Source organism: Sinohyriopsis cumingii, chromosome 6, assembly GCF_028554795.1.
Source record: "Sinohyriopsis cumingii isolate HCF-2022 chromosome 6, ASM2855479v2, whole genome shotgun sequence".
NCBI classification, from domain to species: domain Eukaryota; kingdom Metazoa; phylum Mollusca; class Bivalvia; order Unionida; family Unionidae; genus Sinohyriopsis; species Sinohyriopsis cumingii.
This window is the reverse complement of record NC_142966.1, coordinates 19,598,715-19,624,827: the sequence shown is the minus strand read 5'-3', so window position 1 is coordinate 19,624,827 and position 26,113 is coordinate 19,598,715. Positions and strand designations below refer to the sequence as shown.

Genomic DNA, 26,113 nt, shown 5'->3' with positions numbered 1-26,113 from the left:
GATTTTTCTCCATGTTAAATTTCCATTGTACGTAGAGTGACCCAGGGGTCCCTGTAATGCTAATTCCCATTGTACGTAGGGTGCCCCCTTTCACTACTGGTACCAGTTGTGCTTCCGGGCAATGTTGCCAGCTCCAGTGAATAAAATGGTGAATGAAACTGCTGAACCACGTCTGTAAAAATCCAATACCAATTCGAAGATTGAAATTAGGCAATGGAAAACCCAATACGGTTGTGAAAGGCAAAGCTGTTTAGCAAAAGGTTTGAGATGAAACCAGTAATACATAAGTGGAACATAATGGCAAAATTCAAAGATGTATCTGATACCGCGTTATACATGGCCGCTCCTGTGTTGCGAGAAAGAAGCGTCATAGATTATCAGTTTTCGTACCAAGCTAGGGTTCTCAATGCACGTAGACTAATAGAAATTCAAGTGTACGACACGTCTAGATTTATATTCATGGAAATCAATGAGACTTACACAAGCCACTGTAACGATTACGCCAATAATGCCAGGGTTTGATTTGTCAATAATATCAAGAGCGCATTTTATCTCATTGATGGAAAGGAAATCGGATCATATTTGGACTACGTCGATGTTGCCGTGTTAAAACCATATTTTGGCGACAACTTTAAAAACACATAAGAAAGTATTTTGCTTCATGGTAATTCGGTTAGTTAATTGTCTCTTTGGTTGATCAATTGCTTATTTTCCAGCCACTGAAATCAGCACGTGTCAGGAAAAGAGATGAAGATGCAAGTTTTATACATAGGACCAAACAGTGTGGATCACACACACACACACACACACACTACTCTGTTTTATTTGCACGGGGGGGGGGGGTGCTAGAGACCGGGGAAAAAAAACATTTTTTTGCCGTATTGCTCCGTATCAATCTCAAACTGAATTAAATTGTTACACGAGTATTTTGGGTACACATTAATAGAACTTGTGTGCACGCACATATTTGCGATGTCAATCTAGGTTGCATTCAGAAATTTCAAAAAGGTGTATATTGCATGATTCTTGGAGGGGGAGAATTTACTGGATCTGTATTGCTTGACCTTTTGGCAACAGTTTTAATCGCGAGGCTTTATAGGAATGCAACATTTATCTTAGTCTGATATACATATATTGATACGTTCAGCAAACGCAGGAAATTTCCGATCTTAATAGCATGTCCAGTCTGGGCATGCAAATAAGTCCCAAAAAAAACCCTTATCTCTTATCACTGGATCATACAAAATAGGTTACTGCCTCCTTCTCCTCTTGACATTAATACGTAGTCAAAGCAAGATACCACAACTTCTCAAAGAACAGTCCATGAATAAGGACTCTAAAAGGTCTAAATATAGTAACTATATGATTTCGGTAAGTGAATTGGTGCAGTGCTAAAATCCCATGAACGTCATGAAAGGTTAACCGCAGGCGGAAGCCAACGACATTTTGTCAATGTGCTATTAAATTGTGCTGAATAATACCTGCGTGGCAATTCATCCAGTGTGATTACTTGTGAAGAACTGGGCAATAAATTTGACAAGTCACTGCAAAAGATTATTTTAAAAATAAATATTCCTTGGTATATGAATGAATTAACTAACACTCAAGTCGGCTTTTCATTATCTGGATTTTTAAAATTAGAAAAACATTCAATTTTTTATGGAAAGTAAGTGGCAACAAATAGACTATACAAAATTGATTACCGGGTCCATTTTCCCTCCCCCACCCACGGACCCGGTCGCTCATTATTTTAGTTTTCAGTGTTTCTTTCGTTCCTAACAGAACAATGGATCAAATTTAGCGGAACCAATGCTTCTGTCTGCCTTCTTATGTCTGGCATGTTACAATACATATTGCGACATTCACAGTTGAATACTCCTGCACAATATAGTAAACTTGTCCTATTGTTTAACCGAAGACAAATGATATCACTAAACGTTGACCCAAAGAACAGTCCATTGGTTATCCAAATCATGTGTCACTTTCAAAGTAAATTTAAATCCAGATAAAAATAAAAACATTATCATTGTTTCGATAACTGTTATTATCATGATAAGCATATTGTAGAATACTGCTCTTTATAATGACAAAGGCAGGGAAATGTATGCTAGCCTGGAAACTCTTTATAATGACAAAGGTAGGGAAATGTATGCTAGCCTGGAAAGTTTGATTACATAGACCAACTCGTAAAACGGCACTGATAACTTTACAAAATCTTTGTTTAAACAGTCCGAACGTTTGCCCCTTGGGCAACAAATTTATCGCTGTTATGTGTGTTATAATGATTACAATTGTTTGGCAATGCGCAAGCTTTACAACTAAGAACACAAACATAAACTCGACAATATTCGTATAACCCTTGAATATATGCCACGAAATTTAATTCATCATGCGATATAAGCTATTGCAACACATTGTGTTTCATGTAGCCAGTTCAGAAAGGATTAATATTTATATTTCAGTGATGGAGTGAACATACAACGATAAATTGTGCGAGGAATATTAATTAAACCTGGAATATATGCCACTAAATTTAATTCACCATGCGATATAAGCTATTGCAACACATTATGCTGCATTTAGCCAGTTGAAATAGGATTAATAATTATATTTCGGTAATGGAGTCAACATACAACGAAAACTTTTGCGAGGACTAAAAAGTTATGTGCTGTGTTGAATTTTCTACCTGGATAGTAAACAATAATAAGTTTGCGACTGAAGACAGCAAATTTCAAACGGAATTTTTAAGCAAGCTGTCCGCCCAACCTGGATGAATGATCGGAATAGTGTTGGAGACGAGGGGGCTATCGTCCCAGGGGATCAGACTTCGTCGGGTCAAGAGCGGTTGGGTGAGTTGACATGATTCATCAAAAATCATGGAATTATGGAAATAGCATGAGAATACGAAACACAAACATTAATTGTTCATAAAATTGTCTGTTCATAATTTAAGCTAAATTTGCTATTTTTGTCACTCCCCCTCTCTGCTTTGCCTCACCCCGTCATTTCAAGTCTTCATGGAACAGAACTAGTCCTTGATAAATTTACTCAGTGGGTTTGTACCCGTAATCCTTATTTCTGTCTTTTCATTATTAAAGTTGGTTTAGAACCTCCTCTATCTCCTATCTTCAACTTTTCCTCTTCAGTTGGAATTTCTGGCTACAGCATTATCTTTGTTGTATGATGAACCAGATAACTGGAACAAAGCGGCTTGGGCATTCCCTTATCCCCTATCGTCCTTAAGTTCCTCCGTTATTCTTTCCTCGATATTTGAACAGCCACCCACTAGACCCGCTCTTTGTCAGTAAAAAAAAAATAAATGTTCGTTTAAACGTAAGCATCTAACGGTGCTTGCGGGGAAGCACTGACGAACGAGAACATGGAGCGGGCTAATGAAGTGGGAGGTACAAGCAAGTATTAACAGCGTCATATTACGGGGTGGGTGGGATGTAATCGGGCTCAATGTTCCGTATTAAATGACTGAGACAATTAAACTAATAGTCTTAGAAGGATACGTGTGTGCGTGTGTGTGTGAATCGAAAGGATTACATCTTTTTTGTGAGAACGGGTCATGGGGGTAATCTGATCTAGTTTTTGTCACTCAGTATGATTACGTTTCCTTCAAATTATTACGTTTCTTCAGAGCACCCGTGACAAAGAGTAATTTTACTTTTTGCAAAGGTACATGTTAGCACTCTTTTACAATAAAATACTTTGCAAAGACACGTGTTAGCACACTTTTGCAAAGAATACTTTGCAAAGACACGTGTTAGCACACTTTTGCAAAGAATACGTAGTTCAGATTACAATCATGAGATATGTAACAGTGACCTTAGCAAGTCATCATGTCAAAATTAGGTAAAGGGGCCAATTGTTTGTAATTATTTTGCTGGATTCGTAACATACAGGGAAACTCGTTTAGCGGAGTGACGTCACTCAGACGACTTAATTGGAACATATTCGACCTTTTCGTCAAGTCGAGAAAGAAACTACTGCTATTTCGGCAAGAGAAAATATGCCGAATGTACGTCGCCGCAGTAATTTACAGAAAATTCAGACATTTTGTTCTGCAGAAATTTCCTCGCAAAAAAAGAACCCGCACTCCGTTCGGACCACCTCTGCTATTTCAATGATTGTATTGACCATAGGATCCATTCGTAACTTCGAGGTCAATCACACGGGCTACTTCGGTTATTTACGAAACAATGATTCTCCAAGATGTTATGAATGATCGAACTAATTTTATTTTCGTTCGTAAGCTCTCGGTCAATCCTACGGTCCATCCTATCCTAGAAATAACCGAGGTGATCTGAATAGGTTGCGTTTGTTTTGGGGTTTGTTTGGAAGAAATTTCCGGAGAAGAAAATTAATGAATTTTCTGTAAACTACTCCGGCGACATACATAATTCTGTCTCGCAGAAATAGCCGAGGAAGTTCTGAATGCGTAGGACTTACCGAGAAGTACGAATAAATATAGCTCGAAGCATTCACAGCTTTTCGGTCAATCGAGGTATAATGCGAATGGCTAAAGCGTCCTCTTTATTAGATTGATGGTTACATACGGATGGTTTAGGACTGTTTCTGTTTCTTGAAGTAAAATAGTATTTTGTTGGACTGTCTTTCTCGAGGTTATTTGTTAACTTCTGCCACAATAGCAAAATGGTGTACAAGGCATACAGCGGTGTGCCCGACAATACTAGACTGTCGTGTCCACTTTAATGCAAAAATGCTATTTTTGTTATGATAAGAGAATGAAATAAAAATAGCAGTACACACGACAAGACAGTTGTTGTTGTTGTTGTTTTAGGGTTTAACGCCATTTTTCAGCACAAGATAGGCTATACATGGCGGCCAGTATTAATGGTGGAGGAAGAACCCGGGAAAACCCCGGAAATAACCACCAACCCACGAGAAGCTACAGGCATCTTTCTTACATATCCACATTGGCCGCGACAAGACAGTATTTTAATCAATGCTCTCAACAGGGGTGAACGATTCAATAATATATCGATGCATCGATACTTTTGCTGAAACGATACACATATCGATACAAGAGACGGAGACTCGATACAAAACGGTACTTACCGTTATCATGTTATTTTAGTCTTCAGCAGTCATTGATTGATTGATTACTTGGACTTACGTCGCGTACGCCTTCAGCAGTCATGAGTAATTATTATTAGTTGCCTTGTTATTCTGTAAAATTATAATCCATCTGAAACAGTATTTGCAGTCACAGGCACTTACGTTTATTAGTAAAAACGAAAAAGATAATTTGGGAAAACCCACTCGCCGTCTACAAGTTAACACAAAGTGACATAGTTAGTAATCTGCCCCCCCCCCCCCCCCCACCCCACACACACATTTCATGTTCATTATCGTAACCCGGGCCAAACTACACTTTTTAATTTTATGAAAGAAATTTTTTGTTTGAACAAGAACTCGGAGAGCCCCGGGTGTTTCTTATCCTAGGGCCCGTGATCGCTCTATATGGTCTGGTACATTCCATGCGCGTTCCACATGTATAATGAAATACTTGACTCATCATTTAATAACCAGCTTCACGCGAAGTTTATACTTTGAATTATATCTTGACTCCTTTGGTCGATTTGAAAGCTACGATACCAGTTTGATGTACGTTAAAATATGTTACACTGAATTCGCATTTGTGGTTATTGCTTGTTCCGCTCCAGGTTAAACAATAACCACCAATCAGAAATCAATGTAGCTTATTCTCTGCGTGACAAACAGGAAATATTGGCAGAGCAACAGAGAGAATTCGCGGGAAAGTCATTAGATATGTCAAGTACTTAGGTGGAAACGCTGTAAGCAGGGACGTCGTGGGGGGGGGGGGGCAGGAGGCATTCCCCCCGCCCCGAATTTGCATGTGCTGTAAAATGTAAAATTGATGTTGCCCATACACGAAAATTAACAAGCCCGTCAAGTTTTGCCCCCCCCCCAATCAAGTTTGCTCCCTCCCCCGCCAAAAAAAAAAAAGTTGAAATGACGTCCCTGGCTGTAAGGACGTGCAAAATATGTACGAATTCACGAGCTTGGAGAACAGCTAAACGCGAAAACTGCCGCAAATTCGTTGACAGTCCAACATATGAAAATGTGTTCGACGAAGTATACAATTTGTATTTAACCGTTCTTGTTGAGACATCTGTTTTTTGGGTAGCAACTCTTCCACATCTTTTGGGTTCTTCAAGCACGACGTGACTGGTTGTGAAACTAAATTTGATTATAACAGTGTGTCCAGGAATAAAAATTACGGCGTAGTTTGCATCATTTATGAAAAAAGTTTTACAAATGCCTGTTTAACTTACGAGCTACCTAGAAAATCCAAAATGTCTGATTCCCGGCGTGGTTCATTACGATTTCGTTCGGCATATAGTTGCTAATGAGCGTGATGATGACAATAATTTTTATAGTTATGAAGTATATCAAATTATTTGGAGTTGCGTAATTGTTAATGGAGACACCAATGAGTGATTTTGAGCCCGAAATAGTGTTCAATACGAGTACGATGTACATGCTGGATGGACAAAAAAATAGACGGAATGACCCTGTCAGTGGTGTTTCGAAATTAAATATACAAAGGAAAGTGTGAGGGGGCAAACTTCTGTCGATCTACGAAAAGCACATTAATTTGGACCAGAGAACAATTAATTAGATTTATGGGGAATGGTGCTTGCAATATCACTATACTGCAGCGATTCCTAATGTCTGGTCGGTAGAGGTAGAGATTTTTAAATTAAGCATTCGTTTACTTGACCGTGAGACAGACTATTAGGGACACGGCTAACTTCGATTTCATAGTGGAACTATCAAACTTTAAAAATTCCAGAAACCGTTAGTCGAAAACCTGGAAGGGCAACTTGACCCCAATCTTGGCACCTAATTATAAAAGGCGGTAAATATATTTCATCCTGATTGGTTACCCTAAATAAGGGGCGTGTTTCCTACACGAAATTTCCTAGCTGTAAATATTCCCCGAATCGAAAAATCTAATAATTCTAAGCTTTGCTGCAAGAGTAAATGTACAGGGGACTCCGAGAGTCAATTTGGAAGAAATTCTCTCCTAAAACATTTGTCCAAGGGACCGTATATCTAGAAGATCGACGGACACAACTTTGGCGGTATATACGAACAATGCTTGAAAGCACAAAAGGGGAAAATAGCTCTTCAGACGTATCCCCAGACGCATCCTCAGATATACTTACGCACTGACGTATCCACGTATCTGCGTATCTACATGCTTACATATCAACCTACCCATACAAAGTTTGAGGGACGAAGGAAGGCGAAACAGTAGGATGGTTGGAGAAAAAATGGAAAAGGAAGGAAAAGGAAAAGCGAAAGGACAGAGAACAAGTACAGTGAAATCGGAGTGAACCAGAGCTAAGCAGGTTATGCAACTGTACAAAGTAGCGACTTCGATTGTTCAATTTAAAATTATATTGCAAATTTAATTATTTTAAATTAATAAAATTCGCCATGCGGATCACATGCTACAAAGCCATATGAAGGTATCCATATCAGACTGAGATAAACTGAATAAAATAAGGGTTAAAAAATGCAATTAAGAAGTAAAGGTATTTATTTTATTACCTCCGTATGCACAAGCATTGGTGGACTAAATACCCTTAAGCAACATTATAGAACAGATAAAAAATTGGGCAAAGTAGTCAGTAAACTACTGATTTTACAAAGGAAGATTTTTTTTGTTAGTGAAAAATCCTATTTTGAGCAGATGTATCCAAAAGATGATATCTGTGACCTCTGTAAAATTTTACATAACAGTCACATAGATTAGTTTCCCAACATGTTCAAGCTGACAAAGCTGGCTATATATATATATATATATATATATATATATATATATATATATATATATATATATATATATACATGACCCTTCAGAAAGAAGCACAGAGCAATATTGGTACAAAGGAAAAGGAGCAGAGTATGCTCAGAATTAACTAATTAATGCTTATACAACTTGAGGTGATATCTGTCAAAGATGTTGATTTCAGTAGGGCTATAAGAAAGGGGAGCAGGAAGAAAGAGAGATATTGAAGTTTAGGTAAATATTGACCTATGACCATTTCTTCCTCCCCTCTTTTTTCTTTGATAAATGGGACGGTCTTCCCTAAGATAAAATCCTGTCATCATCTCTCCTTAAATTGTATATGGGAAAAAATATGGAATTTCTCTTTTTTATGCAGAGATTTTTAACTAGTGAACGAAGGTGCTGAAGGAATAAATGAAATTAGCATAGAATGAGTGATGGAGCAGATTTCAAACTGCTCAAGTTATCACCTTGTGTAAGTTAAAAGAAAATTGTAGAATATAATTGGGTGTAGTCAATAATTTTCTTTCTTTACTAACAAATACAAGTAGTACATGTGGTTGTAGCAGTATTTTGCATCTGCAGGAAATAAAATGTGATTTATTGTGTTGGTATTTAACCTTATTCCTATGCCTGGATTAGTTCTAGGTGAGATTTTCTCTGCATGAGAAAATTGCATTATTTCTTCTGTTTTGATGATAACATCGTAATGTATTCCAAGTGTAACTGAGACACGAAAATGGTAATAATATGTTTTTAAATCATCCATGTTGTACAAAACAAAGGGAGTTAAATGGACCCACCATTATATGGCCTAAAACGTTGGATGAAAACCCACTGCAAACAACAGGTTGAAAATACTGTTGTTATCTTCTCATCAGTGAGAATTGCATATAAATATATGATAACTGTATGTCTGTCTGTAGTCTACATACTGGCAATAAAACCAAGAATGTTAACATACATGAAAGGGCACCACCTACCTTCCGAAGATGGAAAGACCATTAAGTTCATATGTTTATCGATATGTATCGTATCGCTGGCTGCGTATCGTGAATCGTATCGTTACGTGGCACAGGTGTATCGTTTCTCCCCTAGATCTCATGTTCTGTGTCTCTTTCTCTTCCTGGAATTAACAAAAACGTAGAAGGCAGCAGTCTGAAAGAAAAATGCATGCTTTGAAAGGAAACTAACAATAATCTTTTTGAAATAGATTGATCTTATTTACTCTACGGACATCCTTCTTAAGTTTGATATGGATTTTATATGGTGTCAGCGCAAATACTTAAGACATTTTATAGGATCGGCCTAAAACAGTTTTATGCAAAATTTTATTATCAATTTTAATAGCAGAAATGATGGGCGAGATTTTAGGAACTCTTCTCTATAAGTGTACTTCGTTTTTTCTGTCTGATTCAAGATGTCGAAAAATCGAGAAATTCAGATTGTGTTAATTGTAAAAAGGTTGAATATCGTGCGTAAAAAAGGTCAAGTTTATAGACGTACGTATGAATTTCTCCGCCTACAAATAAAGAATAATTACGAGTAATGTGATTCCAAGAGTAGTAGTGGGGGGCTGATATTGGCTCAATGTAAAAATAACATCAGCAAATGGGTCGACATGAGGTAAACTGAAAATTAAAATTACCGATGGGTCGATGGGTATTTAACATTACGCCTCTATTTTGAACCAACAAAACTAGTACATATGATTAACATTATGGAACGATATGGGATCAATGGAAATTAATACTGCAAGAACCATATCGGTCCTTTCATGTACATAGGAAGGGATAAATGTTTGGGTGAGGGGTTATATCATTAACACAAAGTAGAGAACAAGAGAGCAATAATTATTTTATATAAAAAGTACTATAGTTAGTATGTACAAATCGTTTTATGTAATTCTGATATAGTAAATCGGATTAGGGTAAGGAAAGTCATCAGGTATGATGGGAGACAACTATTGCAATATATTTGTGAATAAATATGGTATTCTTATTTATTGTAGTATACTAACTTGACAATTTGCTTTTCTGTAACTTCGAATTCTGGCGCTGACTATTAATCTGTTAGACAACAAATAACACAATTTAGCCATCAATCAATCACTGCAGACATGGCGAACCATTAGCCAGTCAGTCTTTTTAAAAAGCGTGTCCTGTACTGCATTGCAAAATAAATGACATTATGGGGTCGTAATATTTTAATGGCTATGCCTAGAGAAACACTGAATATGATACTATTTTCAATCTTTGCTTTTATACATTTTGTTTTATGAATATGGTACGTATTAAATGAAGACTAATTATAACGAGTCACTTACCAAGCACAGAAGTTATACATATCTCTAATTTCCAAGGACTGGCAAACTATCAGCTAATCATGGCAACCGAGCTTTACACGTGTAACCTATTTTCGAGATCCGGGTTCGTTAAGCGAAATGTCTTTGAAAAATTGCTGTAAAATTTTGAGAGTGTGATGTTTCATTTACATGCTGTGCAATATATTATTATGCTACTATTGTGACTAATTTATGTCTGTGTGTTGTGTTTAATTTTAACGTAGCTTTAAAAAAAAGTTTTTTAGTCAAATCGCTACGATGTATGCAGTGTGACAGTTTATTGTGATATCTACACTGGGGCATCATGCCGCAGACATGTAGCATCATGTCCCACCCAGTCACATTATTCTGACTACAGGTCGACCCGTCCTAACTGTAACATCTTAATAGTGAGCGCCAAGCGAGGCAGTTCCTAGTACTATTGTTGTAAGTCTTTGATATGACTCGGCCGGGGTTCGAACCTGCGAACTCTCTCACCTGAGGCAGACGCTCTAACCACTACTAATTTATGCAAAATGCAGATATAATCATGAAGAGAAGTGGCCGCGTGTAGTCACGATAAACGCCATATTTTGGATTAGCATGAGAGTTTCGTATTTGGAGATCCCATACGTTTTCATTTTTGCAGTTATTCTGTCCATCGATAGTATGGTACTGCTAAGTAAGTAATTTGTATGTTTGAGTGATAATATGGTTGCAATACAGTTGTATGTACCAACCAACACCACTCAACTACTAACCAATACCATGTCTGACTGTCCAGAACGCACGCCTTATAACCAATAGGCCGTTTTACTGACTATCACTCAGGCATCTGCTGACCAACACCCACATCTACTAACCAATACACCGTTTGACTGAATATCAACCGATAATTTATTGATCAAAATCATCACCTAATAACCAGCATCAATTCATCTACTGACCAACACCCACGCCTACTAACCAATAAACAGCCTTACTGACTAGCATCCAGATCAAATGACAATACACGCTCTTACTGGACTAAATACATTAACGCGCGAAACGTCATCATCCCCATGATATTTGTTGGTGAGCAACCACTAATAAATTAATCTCGCTTCATCGATGACCCTTAGCGCGTTGCTGCTGGCGCCAACCGACCAGACCAATAATTTTTAACCGATCCACGAGTTCATAAACCCTCTGCTTGTATGTAGCCACGCAATTAATAACAAGCAAACGATGTGCTTTGTTGATACTTCATCAGCAACTTCTTCTTCTGGATGCGGTCTATTAAATGACTTCGTGCAGTCCATATAATTTTTTTACCTCACCGTTAAACTTCCTCATTGTATCACTTGTTGCCGCACCCTTTTAAAACCTCTCCCTATATACCTACCTAATGCAATGTGCACCTCCCACCTTTGTGGGACGTTTCTCAATTGATTCCTTAAATGTTTGTTTTTTTCTCCAGCCGTCCAATTCGGCTAAAAAAAAGCGGGTAATCTTATAATATCCTTATGAATCTCTTGGCGACCAAGATCGTTTAATATTTCAGACCGTGATATCATTGACTTGCGCATGGGTGGTTCTGGAGGATGAGCAAATACCGCTTGTTTTGGATCTCTTGGCAACTGTTCAATGGATTGGGATGTCATGACAAATGAACCCGATTCATTGGACCCTGTGGTTTTCGCGACGTTTTTCACTTCCTCTGCAGTTTGCGCGGTCGTCAACCCCACGAAATATCATCATCATGTTAAGTTGTTGCTGATCACTTTGTGCGTGTACGTATTGTTGAGTGACATAGATCACATCTATGGTTTTGTGCCGGCCCCGTGAAAATATCGAAAGGTTGTCTTGCCGGTCAAGCATCATATTAGCATTCTCAGCAAGATTGGTATGATCAGGGTCAACATCATCAATCACAGAGGCTTCATTGATCTTGGAAAAGATTAACGTGGACGATGAAGACTTTGATAAAGCAAGTGCTTGCTTTAAATACCAAAGTATATCATAACACGACTGATCGTCCACGACTGGTGCAATGACGTACAACCTATCCCACGTTAACCATCTTTTGTGATGCCATGTTTACTATTAATTGTAATATATCTTATCATCCTGCTTGATACTGTGTGCGATACCGCTTGAAACTCATACCGCAAAATCCATCTGAGGATGTAACAAATAATGACCGAACAGCAATCGTTGAAACTTGCTCCTTGCGTGGAGAAAAGTTTACGTTTGTGTGAGGACCTTCCAGACCTGAGAAGAACTTGGCAGAGGTTATATCACTACGGTATTAATGAAGCTATCGGGGGTTCTGTGGGGAAAATATATTATCTGGAAAAGCAAAGTTGGCTCCCTGCGGGACCCACACAATTATTGCAGGCCTGGAATACCGTTGAACATACGACTGGATTTTAATAACCGATCAAAGCCCAGAGACGAACGTGTAAACCTCGTGGATACTGCATGTTACTGACACGATTTTGCTTATAAAGCATGAAACGACTTTTTTGAGGCTCAAAGCGCCGACGTGGATCTCATCCATGACTTAAATTTGATCAGTCCTTTGTTTGGAGAACAAAAATCTCCAGATGAATTGTCAGAAGAGACATGAAGGCCAAAATTGGACTGGGAGGCAAACTCTTGTGGATCTTAAGATCCGTTCATGAAGAAAGTCCACTCATAGAAGCAAAGTACAGTAATACAAACACTAATAATGAACTGGTACTACAGTCCGCGCGAATTCTTGTTGTTGTTGTTGCTGTTGTTGTTGTGTGTGTGTGTATGTCTGTGTGTGTGTGTGTGTGTATGTGTGTGTGTGCTTAATTCTTTTCCATGATTGCAGATTGTAAGGGTCATTTTGTAAACAACATTACACAGCTAACGTTTGTCAGCGAGTGTAGACTAAACTTTAAGATATTTTTGCAAACAATTTTACTTGGATCTCAGTTCAGGATATTGGTTTTTCCATTGAAAATTACTGATCTTTCCTCGTCTACCTTATTTTTGTCATGTTCTTTGCTAAAATTTAAGTAAAAACCTGACCTTTGTTTACAACGTAGTATGCTATGGAAACAAACGGTTGACCCTCATCCTGGTCCTCTTAGTTTGTCTTAGGTTTTTATATTAAGATTATTTACATCATGCTTATTTATTTCTGTCCTAACATCTGAACTGAAAATCAGTCTTTTATTTGTGTTCAGTTAGAATTTTTGAGAACGTTTATCTATTCAGTGGAATTACAAAGTGCTCATTGATACTTTTTGACTAAAACACTACTTTGGAATTATTGTGAATTTATTCACGGACAATCTGGATTATACTATTGTAATATATCACGATTGTTAGCACATCAAACTATTCCATGCGATTGGTACATCAGCATATTCAAGATTGGAATTCATTCAAAATACTATATAATTTTAGACTTGTGCTAGAAGATTAATAACTATTTGCGATTTAATTCACAATACTCTAACTTGTTTGTTAAATTTTACTAAACTTGTTGATTTTCGCACAACTCTGTTACTTAGTTTAATATCTTATAGTCTTAACATATATATTCTATATATTACTAGGTCGTCATGCGAGTGTGTCTGCTACGCACGAGTTCGTATAACGCCGATTGAGTAATATCATTTTTGTTGGTGACGTGTGCTTAGTCGTGAGGGAATTTGGGCTCGTGTGTGCAGGCAGGCGGTGGGTGCCGTTTACCCGCGGACCTGGGTTCGAATCTCGGTAGAGTACGAATTAAAAATTCTCTAACCTGTATGTTAGTATTATTTGTATTAAAATATTAATTCTGCCTACTATTATCAAGCATTCTTGTATAGGAATACAGGGATAGCACTTTCCGTTCTGTCTGTTTGCCAATAAATATTTTTAATACCATTTTATAGTAGCAATAGCTTCGATCATAGATATAGTTTCTGTGATCATCATTGATGGGCTTTGTATGTGTCAGACTGTGTGGCATCTAAGGCGTTATTATATATAAGTTCAATGCAAAAAAATTATAATAGGGAACACTATATATGTTTATGCCTATACATTGATATGTTGATACAGGCAGCGAGGTCGCATTATTACAAGTAACGGGTAATATAATTAATTGCAATGGAATATATATGGATAAAATATTGAAAAACCTGCGTGATTACTGGTATTATCATATCAGTCGTGTAGAGACCACGCCTATGTAGCTTGTCTCCCCAATCCCTGAACCCCTGACAAGCCAAGATTGCACACAAACATACCGCCGATGTTTGTCTTTATTGTCATTTTTGCAATGTGTTGACTTTTCCATTATTGCTAACTAGCTTTAGCTCGGCAATTTATAGCCATGACTATGCTAATGTGCGATAAAACTTGCACAGACAGACACACAGACAGGCATGAATATCCGACAAAATTTCTCACAATTCGTATAAACGTGAAACCACTGAAAAACAGTTAATGTCAAAATCACCTTCATTAGCTGTAATTATACATTTTCATTCATTCATTTTACTGAAAGATGGTAATATATCAACTAGTTTGATGAAGAAAAAAAAACTTGTTGTTTAGGAGTCAGAAGGAGGGCATACTTCGAAGAAATGTTTTGTTTTTTTTTTAAATCCATAGTTACTTGTACAGCTAATTCGTTGATGCAACAGTATCGTCTTATGTCTACCATGTTCACTGTCTAAATTATAATGTGAACTTTAGCTTATTACCCTTTGAAGAATGACTACTAATGAAAATATTGCTTCTCCAGAATTCTTCATAAGAGTTACCGACAAATATTAGTTCAACGTCGTACTTTGGTTTTCCCATATATGACTTGACCCAATTTTACTTGAGACATATTAAAGCTGTATCCATATCCATCCATCCCGAATGTTTTCCTTTGGTACTTCTTTTTATGTGTAGATTTGATTTTTATCCAGTTTACAATCATATTATTGTGATCAAGGATGACTCTTTCTCTCTCTCTCTCACACACACACACACACACAGAGACACACACACACACATACACATATGGGTCATCTTCTGTGGGGGTGTAGTGGTGGTCTAGGGGTGGGGTTCTTCTTATAGACTTTAACGAATTATGAGAAGTTCCCCTGGTCCTTATTCAGAAGGTTAATTCTGGACACTATATTATTTATTGACTAAATATATTTATGGCTACGAGCCCCCAGTCAGCAATGCCGACAGTTAAATTAAAAGAAATACAAAGATGAAATTTAAACAATAACAATTTAATAAATGAAATTTAAAAGAATTTAAAGTAATCAATGTCTCTCTTTCACCCAATGATCCCTTTGATCATCATTTGAGTTCACAGTGTGAGGAGATTTTTCCCTTCGTGAGTGCTACTCATCTAAATCTCTTCGTTCCCTTGTCTTTCTCTCCTTTCGTGATCTCCACTTCCGCTTCCTCTTCTATAATCCTTGTTCCTTGCCGTTATCTTGACTTCCGGTTCCTCTTCTAGTATCCGGAACCCTTGACGATATCCCTTGAGGTCACCCGAAATTCACTCGGTATCTCTCACCGTCACCCGAAATTCTCTGAACTTCTCTCGTCCCCCGAAATTCTCTGAAATTCTTTCGTCCCCCGAAAGCTTCCTGTTGAAAGGTATAATGCATTAGCATAGGGTTATAAAAATCTTCCCTCACACTACGTCACTGAACTGAACCATCAGTTTAAGGCGGGACATTTGGGTCGCGCATGCGCACACATCGAAATTCCCATACACTTCCGCCGCTTACAAAAATGGCGCCATAACACAATCACACAAAGGATTCAAATATCTACATACTGAGCCCTATCAGTATATACATACAAAATATTTTAAATACGATTGTACTAAAATATTACTACGATTAGTAATATGACTATCTATATATTTATATATATTTATATATATTTCCTACACAAGCGTACCAAATCCACAATATTCACATTCAAATGGTGATAACCGGCAATCCGTTACTCAATGGCAAAATCTATCATTACGTAAACAAATTTCTTGTCTACCAAAATATAACTACGCAAAGAATTACAATATTAATTCTTATAGCGGCTAGCGAGCAATACAATTCTTCACAAATACAAATCGTCCTTTCAAAAGGGCGTAAACGTAATAATCCACGAAATAATATGCACACATATTACTAGCGAAAGAAGAGAACATTTTCGCCTCACAAAATAAGGTGTACATAGTAACATTATGAATAATGATGCAACGAATCAACATCGTAATCAATCGTAAACAAAAGTACTAGCTAAAGTCATGAAAAAATGCAAAATATTAAGGTCATAATTAACTATTCATACTTCAATACAAGTAAAATGTATACATACGACAAATTCTCTTCAATTAACAGCAGTCGTATCAAGCAGAATCAACGTAACATCCAACTTACCTGATCGAAGCTATTTCATGAATTTCCTAAATTCCGCCAATTTTTACGAATGGCTAACGGAGTGTGTGTCACTGCGACTCTTAAACCCCAACTGACGAATTTCAGGCTTGTACAAATCTTATGTCAGTTTCTCGAATCAAGTCCCACCTACAACGCATCCCGATTGGATGGCGACGGACTCTGGTCATTTGATCGAACTGTCAATCATAAAAATGTCAGTCTGTGTGTCCCCATGTACTGTCCAGCCTACCATTGTCGGCTTCCGGCTCTTTGAAGTTGTCTACGTCACGTGTTCCCATGTACAAAGATTCCCGCCAGATTTCCACTCAAGAGCTCAAACAAAGACTGGGTTACGTAAGAGGATTAGCCAACTTAGGCACTTGGAAAACCAAAGCTTACCTGGCTCCACTTACAGACTTATAAATACATGTATAATACAAGGGGTTGGGGTAAAACATCACATCCCCCCACGCTTGAGAATAAAATCAGGATTTTATTCACTCAAACTAAAAAAGCAAAAGTGTTACACGATATAAAGAACAAAATCAGCAAAATGAACTAAATGCTAAACTGAGTATGAACACGAAAATATAACAAATGATCTATATCATTTCGGCGCTTCTACTCATGAAATCTGCGCCTACGTTTTCAGATCCTTTCACGTATCTGATCTGCATCTGGTACTGCTGTAAAAACAGCGACCATCGCATCAATCGACCATTGGACAACTTTGCCTGCGCCAGATAGGCGAGTGGTTGGTGGTCGGTCTCCAATATGAACTTACGTCCATATAGGTATCGCTCGAACCGTGATATGCCGAACACGATTCCAAGACATTCCCTCTCCGATACTGAGTAATTCTTCTCGGCAGCAGACAACTTCCGGCTGCCGTATGCGACAGGAAAAAGCGTCTTGTCATGCTCCTGGAGCAGTACTGCTCCCAGTCCCGTGTCGCATGCATCGGTGCGCAGAACGAATTCTTTATCCAAGTCCGGTAGACGAACAACTGCGTCGGATGTAAGTCTATCCTTTAGCGTTTGGAATGCGTGCTCACACGCATCTGTCCAAACGAACTTACTCGGGGTCCGTTTCTTGGTTAGGTCAGACAACGGGCCCGCAATCGCGCTGAAATTAGCGACATACCTCCGGTAATATCCGGCCAGTCCCAGGAATGACCTCACTTCCGTTTTCGTGGTGGGGCTTGCGGCGTTTCTCAACTGCTCCACCTTCGACTTCTCTGGAGACAGCGTGCCTTGGCTCAGGGTATGTCCTAAATAGTCTAATGTCCTGAAACCAAGGTGACATTTGGAAGGCCGGGCTGTCAAGCCCTCCTGACGTAGCCGCTCCAAAACGTCAGCTAACAGAGCGAGGTGTTCACCCCATGTCTCTGTAGCTAACAAGAGGTCATCCATGAAGTTGTGGACACCCCTATCGCGCAAGGGCTCCAACAACTTCCGCATCATTCTGGTAAAGACGCTGGGCGCGTTTTGTACCCCGAACGGCATCACCAACCATTGGTATGTCCCGTCGGGAGTAGCAAAAGCAAGCTTCGGTCGGTCTTCTTTCCTTACCGGAATTTGCCAATACCCCTTGGACAAATCCAGTTTGGAAAAATATTTCGCTTTCGAGACCGAAGCGAAGATATGTTCGGGGTCAGGTAGCATTTCAACTTGAAATTCTGTCACCTGATTCAGCTTCCGGTAGTCGACGCAGAACCGATGGGTGCCGTCCTTCTTCTGCACTAAGACTACTGGTGAGCTGTACGGAGAGTCGGCAGGTTCGATTACTCCCAGAGCAATCATCTGCTCGATTTCTTCCCTTACAACTTGTCGTTTCGCGTGGGGCAAGGGGTAGGGTTTACGCTGAACTGGTCGGTCGTCCACCATCTTTAACCCGAACTCGACAAGCGTCGTCCTCCCGGGTTTTTCTGTTAGCACGTCGGAATATCCGGCCAGCAAGGTCTCTATCTCGTTCCGCTGCCCTTCAGTTAACATGGGGTCACACTCCACGTCCGACGGAGTCTCGGCCCTCGTTAATGGACAGCTCGGGACAGTGTTAGCACCTTCCGTATCGCCTTCGATATCCTCGGTGACTATCGCTGCGACAACAAAATCGCTGGCGGTCTCCCTTTCCCGGTACCTCTTGAGCAAATTGGCATGGTACAATTTCTCTTTCGTCGGTAGCTGTATCCGGTAGGTTTGACCTCCGACCTTCTTGGTGACGACGTATGGACCCCTCCAGGAAACTTGCAACTTGTTGTGTTCCTGGGGCAACAACAACAACACTTTGTCCCCTACCTCAAACTGACGTGGTTTTGCGCGCTTATTGTAATTTTTCGCCTGTTGCGCCTTAGCTCGTTTGAGATTTTCTTGCGCGAGAGAACAAACCTCTTCCAGTTTGTTGCGCAAGTCCGCGACGTACTGGTAGGTAGTGCGTACTTCCTCTACAGCGTGGTCGTCTGTCCACAGCTGTCTCAGTACGGCGATTGGGCCGCGTACGGTTCTCCCGTACAAGAGTTCAAAGGGAGAGAACCCCAAACTCGCTTGCGGTACTTCCCGGTATGCAAAAAGCATGGCCGGAATATACCGGTCCCAATCCTTGGGGCGGCCTTCGCACAATTTCTTGAGCGTGTTTTTCAAGGTCCCATTAAACCGTTCGACCAATCCGTTACATTGGGGGTGATACGGTGTAGTCGTGAGGTGTTTAATCGACATGAGGCGATTCACCTCCGCCATCACACGACTCATAAATTGTGTTCCTTGATCGGTCAAGATCTCGTCGGGCACTCCGACTCTTGACCAGATCGCAAACAGAGCTTCCGCGACGGTTTCCGTGTCAATGTTACGCAACGCAACGGCCTCCGGATAGCGTGTAGCATAATCGACAACCGTTAAAATATATCGATTTCCGTGCGCAGACGCGGGTTTTATCGGTCCGATTAAATCCATGGCAACACGTCTAAATGGTTCATCGATAAGGGGCGTACTCCCCAAAGGGATGGGTCGCTGATCCGTTTTCGGTGCCATTCTCTGGCATTTGTCACAGGAGAGACAGAACCGTTTTACGTCTCCCTGGACCCCTGGCCAGTAAAACTCTTTTACAAGACGGTCACGCGTCTTAGCAATTCCCATGTGTCCACCCATGAGACTCTCGTGTGCAAGTTTCAGTACTTCGCAACGCTTTTCCTTTGGCACGACGACTTGCTTGAAGTGTTCGTTGTGTTTCCTGGCGTGGCGATACAAGATTCCCTTCTTGTAGACAAACTTCACCGCGCCGTTCGGAGTTTCCCTTTCTGTTCCCGCTTCTGCGTGTTTGTGCAACTGCGCCAGAGTTGCGTCCTCCTGTTGCAGCTTCCTTAACTCCGCTGGAATAACATTACTAACCGGTGTCGATGTAACTTGGATTGGCTTTTGTTTCGGCTGTCGACTCATGGCCCTGGTTTCAACAGCACTCACTGGCATAGGTGTGCAGGTTTCGGGGTTCGGCTGGGGTAACACATAACGGCAACCCAGTATGACGTCACGTGATAGCCCCTCCAAGCAAGCAGCTTCAATTTTCCCCTTCACGTATGGTGAATCGAGGTCAATGACAGCTACTGGTAATGAGTCACGCGCGCAGTTCGCGTACTGAACTTCTATTACCTCCCCTGTATAGTCCTCCGGCTTGACATATTTCTTGTCGACAAGCGCGGGGACGCTGCACCCAGTGTCATACAAGATGGTGGCGCCTTCACCATTGACAGTTGCGGCCGCAAGGTTGGCTGGGTTGCGACTCGCTTCCGGCACACATTCCTTCTTAGCTACGACATTCACCTGGGTCTGCCTGCCCTTGGGACAGTCCCTGGCAAAATGCCCCAGGCGCTTGCAATTAAAACATGTCGGCGGCCCTCGCCGACTTGCAAGTCCTGGTTTCGTGGGTGAGGCCTGTCCAGGTCGATAGGCGGCAGCCCTACCTGTAGGTGCCCCTCCGACCTTCCCGTCGCCCTGACGGTTACGGACAGCCGGCTCAACCTCCCCCATACGACGCGACTCAGAGGGTCGGGGTCGGTCTGCAACCCCGGAACCTCCACTCTTCGAGTGCGCCTGCTCGTATCGCTCCGCCATGTTAGCGATCTCTTCGAGCGTCCGGTGTTCTCTTTCTGCTAAGAAAACTGTCAACTCGCGACGGTAAGTACCCAGGACATGTTCCTTGAGTATTACCTCGCGTAGCCCTTCGTACGTGCGTTCGACTTCGGCCATTTTCATCCACTTCTCAAATAAACCTCGAACACGGTTGTGGAATTGAGAGTGGGTCTCTGTTACCTTTTTCACCGAGTCCCGGAAAAGTTTCCGGTAAGTCTCGGCGGTCAGCCGATAATGGCAGAGAAGCGCCTTCTTGAGGGCAGTGTAGTCATCAGCCTCTTCTGCAGTTAAGCCGTGGTAGACTTCCCGAGCTGCACCTTGCAAAAAGGCTGAGACATTAATGGCCCAGTGCTGTTCAGGGACCTGATGAGCGCGTGCGAGTTTCTCAAACTGGACGAGAAAATCGTCAATAGCCTCCTCCCTATCATTGAAGCGTGACATGTTGATCTGGACTATCCGGTGGTCGATGAAAGGTCGGCCGGTTGTTCCAGAGCTTGTACTGGCGTCGTCCCGTCCGTTGGTCCTAGCTTCAACTCTGACCTTTTCCATCTCCAGAGTGTGAGCGAGTCTGGCTAGCTCCAGCTCTTTCTGGGCGTCTCGGTCCGCTGCTTCTCGGTCCGCGGCTATCTTGGCTTGATCCGCTGCGATCTTGGCTAACTCTTGGTCCGCTGCTATCTTGGCTAGTTCTCTCTGGGCTTCTCTTTCCGCTGCTTTTTCGGCCTTCCATTCCTTGATCCTTTCTTCTATAAAGGTTGCCAGGCGATCTCCCTCGTATCCAAGATCTTCCGACCCCATGGCGCGGTATTCCTTTATCATTTGTCGTTCGGTAGCCATTATAATAATGTAAAGTGATACCTTGTCTCAAAATTCAAACAATATACAGATATTTGTAATACCAGTTTAAATACTTACCTGTCGACAACAACTAGTTTCGTTCAGGTAAGCTATTTGTTCGATATCTGCTTCACACGTACTGCTATGAATGGAAGATCTACAAAGCCTGCACATATGACAATAAAAATACAAGATGAGAAAATCACAAAATTTCAGATACAAAGAATGGAAAATATCTCACACTGTTCACTAATACTTCTACCAATAACTTTAAGTCCCAAAATAATATATATGTCTAATTCATATCCCGGACGAGCCCCCACTGTGGGGGTGTAGTGGTGGTCTAGGGGTGGGGTTCTTCTTATAGACTTTAACGAATTATGAGAAGTTCCCCTGGTCCTTATTCAGAAGGTTAATTCTGGACACTATATTATTTATTGACTAAATATATTTATGGCTACGAGCCCCCAGTCAGCAATGCCGACAGTTAAATTAAAAGAAATACAAAGATGAAATTTAAACAATAACAATTTAATAAATGAAATTTAAAAGAATTTAAAGTAATCAATGTCTCTCTTTCACCCAATGATCCCTTTGATCATCATTTGAGTTCACAGTGTGAGGAGATTTTTCCCTTCGTGAGTGCTACTCATCTAAATCTCTTCGTTCCCTTGTCTTTCTCTCCTTTCGTGATCTCCACTTCCGCTTCCTCTTCTATAATCCTTGTTCCTTGCCGTTATCTTGACTTCCGGTTCCTCTTCTAGTATCCGGAACCCTTGACGATATCCCTTGAGGTCACCCGAAATTCACTCGGTATCTCTCACCGTCACCCGAAATTCTCTGAACTTCTCTCGTCCCCCGAAATTCTCTGAAATTCTTTCGTCCCCCGAAAGCTTCCTGTTGAAAGGTATAATGCATTAGCATAGGGTTATAAAAATCTTCCCTCACACTACGTCACTGAACTGAACCATCAGTTTAAGGCGGGACATTTGGGTCGCGCATGCGCACACATCGAAATTCCCATACACTTCCGCCGCTTACAAAAATGGCGCCATAACACAATCACACAAAGGATTCAAATATCTACATACTGAGCCCTATCAGTATATACATACAAAATATTTTAAATACGATTGTACTAAAATATTACTACGATTAGTAATATGACTATCTATATATTTATATATATTTATATATATTTCCTACACAAGCGTACCAAATCCACAATATTCACATTCAAATGGTGATAACCGGCAATCCGTTACTCAATGGCAAAATCTATCATTACGTAAACAAATTTCTTGTCTACCAAAATATAACTACGCAAAGAATTACAATATTAATTCTTATAGCGGCTAGCGAGCAATACAATTCTTCACAAATACAAATCGTCCTTTCAAAAGGGCGTAAACGTAATAATCCACGAAATAATATGCACACATATTACTAGCGAAAGAAGAGAACATTTTCGCCTCACAAAATAAGGTGTACATAGTAACATTATGAATAATGATGCAACGAATCAACATCGTAATCAATCGTAAACAAAAGTACTAGCTAAAGTCATGAAAAAATGCAAAATATTAAGGTCATAATTAACTATTCATACTTCAATACAAGTAAAATGTATACATACGACAAATTCTCTTCAATTAACAGCAGTCGTATCAAGCAGAATCAACGTAACATCCAACTTACCTGATCGAAGCTATTTCATGAATTTCCTAAATTCCGCCAATTTTTACGAATGGCTAACGGAGTGTGTGTCACTGCGACTCTTAAACCCCAACTGACGAATTTCAGGCTTGTACAAATCTTATGTCAGTTTCTCGAATCAAGTCCCACCTACAACGCATCCCGATTGGATGGCGACGGACTCTGGTCATTTGATCGAACTGTCAATCATAAAAATGTCAGTCTGTGTGTCCCCATGTACTGTCCAGCCTACCATTGTCGGCTTCCGGCTCTTTGAAGTTGTCTACGTCACGTGTTCCCATGTACAAAGATTCCCGCCAGATTTCCACTCAAGAGCTCAAACAAAGACTGGGTTACGTAAGAGGATTAGCCAACTTAGGCACTTGGAAAACCAAAGCTTACCTGGCTCCACTTACAGACTTATAAATACATGTATAATACAAGGGGTTGGGGTAAAACATCACATCTTCATATTTAACATATCTACATATTTTGCGTCTGCATGTTGATATTATCCTGTTTATTAGGCCTTCAATTTGGCGATATTATATTCTGTCCCATTTCCTCGCATGCGCACAGGGGTGCGTGGGGTGGATGGCGTCACTATATAAGTGGTAGTTAGGTTATCCCGACACTCTGGACAAGAGGTTCACAATCAGACTGAAACGATATTATCATTTACAACCTGCATACTGGATGCAGGATCCTTTTTGCGTCTGGCAAAACGTCTCTTCAATGGGTAACTTGATATCCGAAATTAAAGTGATGAGATACAAGGAGATAACCAATCGAGACCCCACCCCCAAGAGTATACGTTTAGGACAGTCTATATTAAGTAAATTTACTCAACAGAGATCCCTTTAAACTAAGATGAAAGAAACATTGCATACAACACTCGAAAAATCTCGCGACCCCAATTTTCATCGTAATTTTATCTATTCACTTGCGATTGTTCCATATGAGTTGCACTCGAAGCTTTTAAAAATCAGTGTGGAATACATACAAATGAGTTTAAACGTATTGTAATCCGATATAACCACTCATATCATCGGCGAAACATGTTCCTACCTGGGTTTTTAAGGACTGATCAAATAAAGCTTTGTAACCTTCACGATCACTACGAATACAAAAACTGTAGGTTAATCAATATGTAATCTTCCAAGGGCGTCGCATCGTCATTTTGATAAACAAAAATCTACCCTCGTGTTCTCTTTCGTTAGTTATATAATAGCGTTGTTCTCCAAGTGCCAAGTTACGTTCAAGTGGGCCATAAAAGGTCTGAAACGCAGGGGATATTTAAACTTATGTCTTTGAAATGGGATGAAATAATAGTCTAGGGTTTTTATATCTGGCTTGTACCATTTCAATACCTATACCTGAGCTAGGCGTAATCACTAGAGTTTGATAAGCTTACAAATTAAGAAGGATAAAATGAAGTTTCTATTTGTCTAATATACAAGTGGTTGCAAACTGTGTGTGCGTCACATCGATTATGGACAGTAAAATATATATCTTTAGCATTTAAACAAAACATACATTTGAGATCTTTGCAGCACTGACACTCAAAAGTATTTCAACAAAAACTGAAAGGGGATTGGTTTAAATCTGATATATATATATATATATATATATATATATATATATATATATATACACACACACACACACACACACACACACACAAAGGTCGCGGGTTCAATACCCGCTCAGGACATCCTGGTTATCTCCCATGTTCGAAATGAAGTGCTGAAAGTGCAGTCAAATCAAAATAGCATATCTTTTGATTTCTATTTGTTCCCCTGTGGCGGTTCCCAAAACTATCACTAGGGTGGGGTGAATGTAGTGTTTGGGGCTGGGGTTGAATGTAATCAAGTAGGCGACCAAGGACCAGGGGGCGACGCCCCCCCCCCCCCAAGCTATTGCATTTTTAAGTTTCCACGGATTAATTTAACTATCTAGGTAATGTTCCAGATGTTTCGTGTCCATTTTGAATGTGTTTTTAGTGGAGGCGCATGATGGTGCGACAGTACCAGGCGAGTAAGGGGCAGTGTTTTATTGAAGCAGTGTTTCCCTTTACCCTCATTTGCGCTTCAGAGACCCCCAAAGTTTTAATCTGACCCCCAGTTCTGATACCAAAGTTTGTTTTTTACTCAGCCTGACCCAAAGTTTTGACACCAAGGAGAGTTTTGACTCTCAGTCTTGCACCCCTAGGGGATACACTGATTGAAGAACTTTCCTCATCACGCTATGTAGAAGGTGAAAATGCTATCAAGATTTCACCTGCAGAAGAAAGAAAAATACCGACGAAGCCTTCCCCGCATGAAGCTTGGGTGAAATTGCCAGTCCCCATCACCCTTCGTGTCCCCACTGTCCACTCCTATCCGCTCTTGTGTCCTTTATTACATTAACTTAATAAAAGAAATCAATACAGTTTGTGCCAACCGTTTTAATATTGTACCCACATCAGGTAATGTGGACACTAGGTTACTCAGGGTTACCGTATTTGAACTTCCAAGAGAGAGAGAGAGAGAGAAAGGACACTCCGGAGAGTGGGTGTGTCTGCATCAGTCTCTGTACAGAGATTTACGGACCGAAAACGATGATACGTCTTCAGCAGAGGCGTAGCTGGGGGGGGGGGAAGGGGGGTACATATGTCCCCGGGCGCCAAGGTACAGGGGCGCCAAAATGAGGCTTACAACGTTACATTATAATGAGTAAACAAGGGTAATATTCAAAAATGTGATTAAACGGGGAGGGGGCTGGGGCGCCAATTTTATAGTTCGTCCCCGGGCGCAAAATATCATAGCTACGCCTCTGGTCTTCAGAAGAAGAAAAAAAGAGAACGTAAGGAAACACTACATTACTATATAATTTGATAAAT

At 40.3% G+C, this 26,113-nt stretch overlaps 1 protein-coding gene across 1 annotated transcript in view; it reads left to right on the top strand.

Annotated features, from left to right (window-relative positions):
• Window positions 1–2,537: 2,537 nt before the first annotated feature.
• Window positions 2,538–26,113, top strand: part of LOC149796462 (uncharacterized) — a 59,235-nt gene continuing 35,659 nt past the window's right edge. The window contains exon 1 of the mRNA XM_089961167.1: window positions 2,538–2,849. Within this exon, the coding sequence (XP_089817293.1) occupies window positions 2,775–2,849 (75 nt within the window). The 5' untranslated portion in view covers window positions 2,538–2,774. The remainder of the gene's footprint in view (window positions 2,850–26,113) is intronic.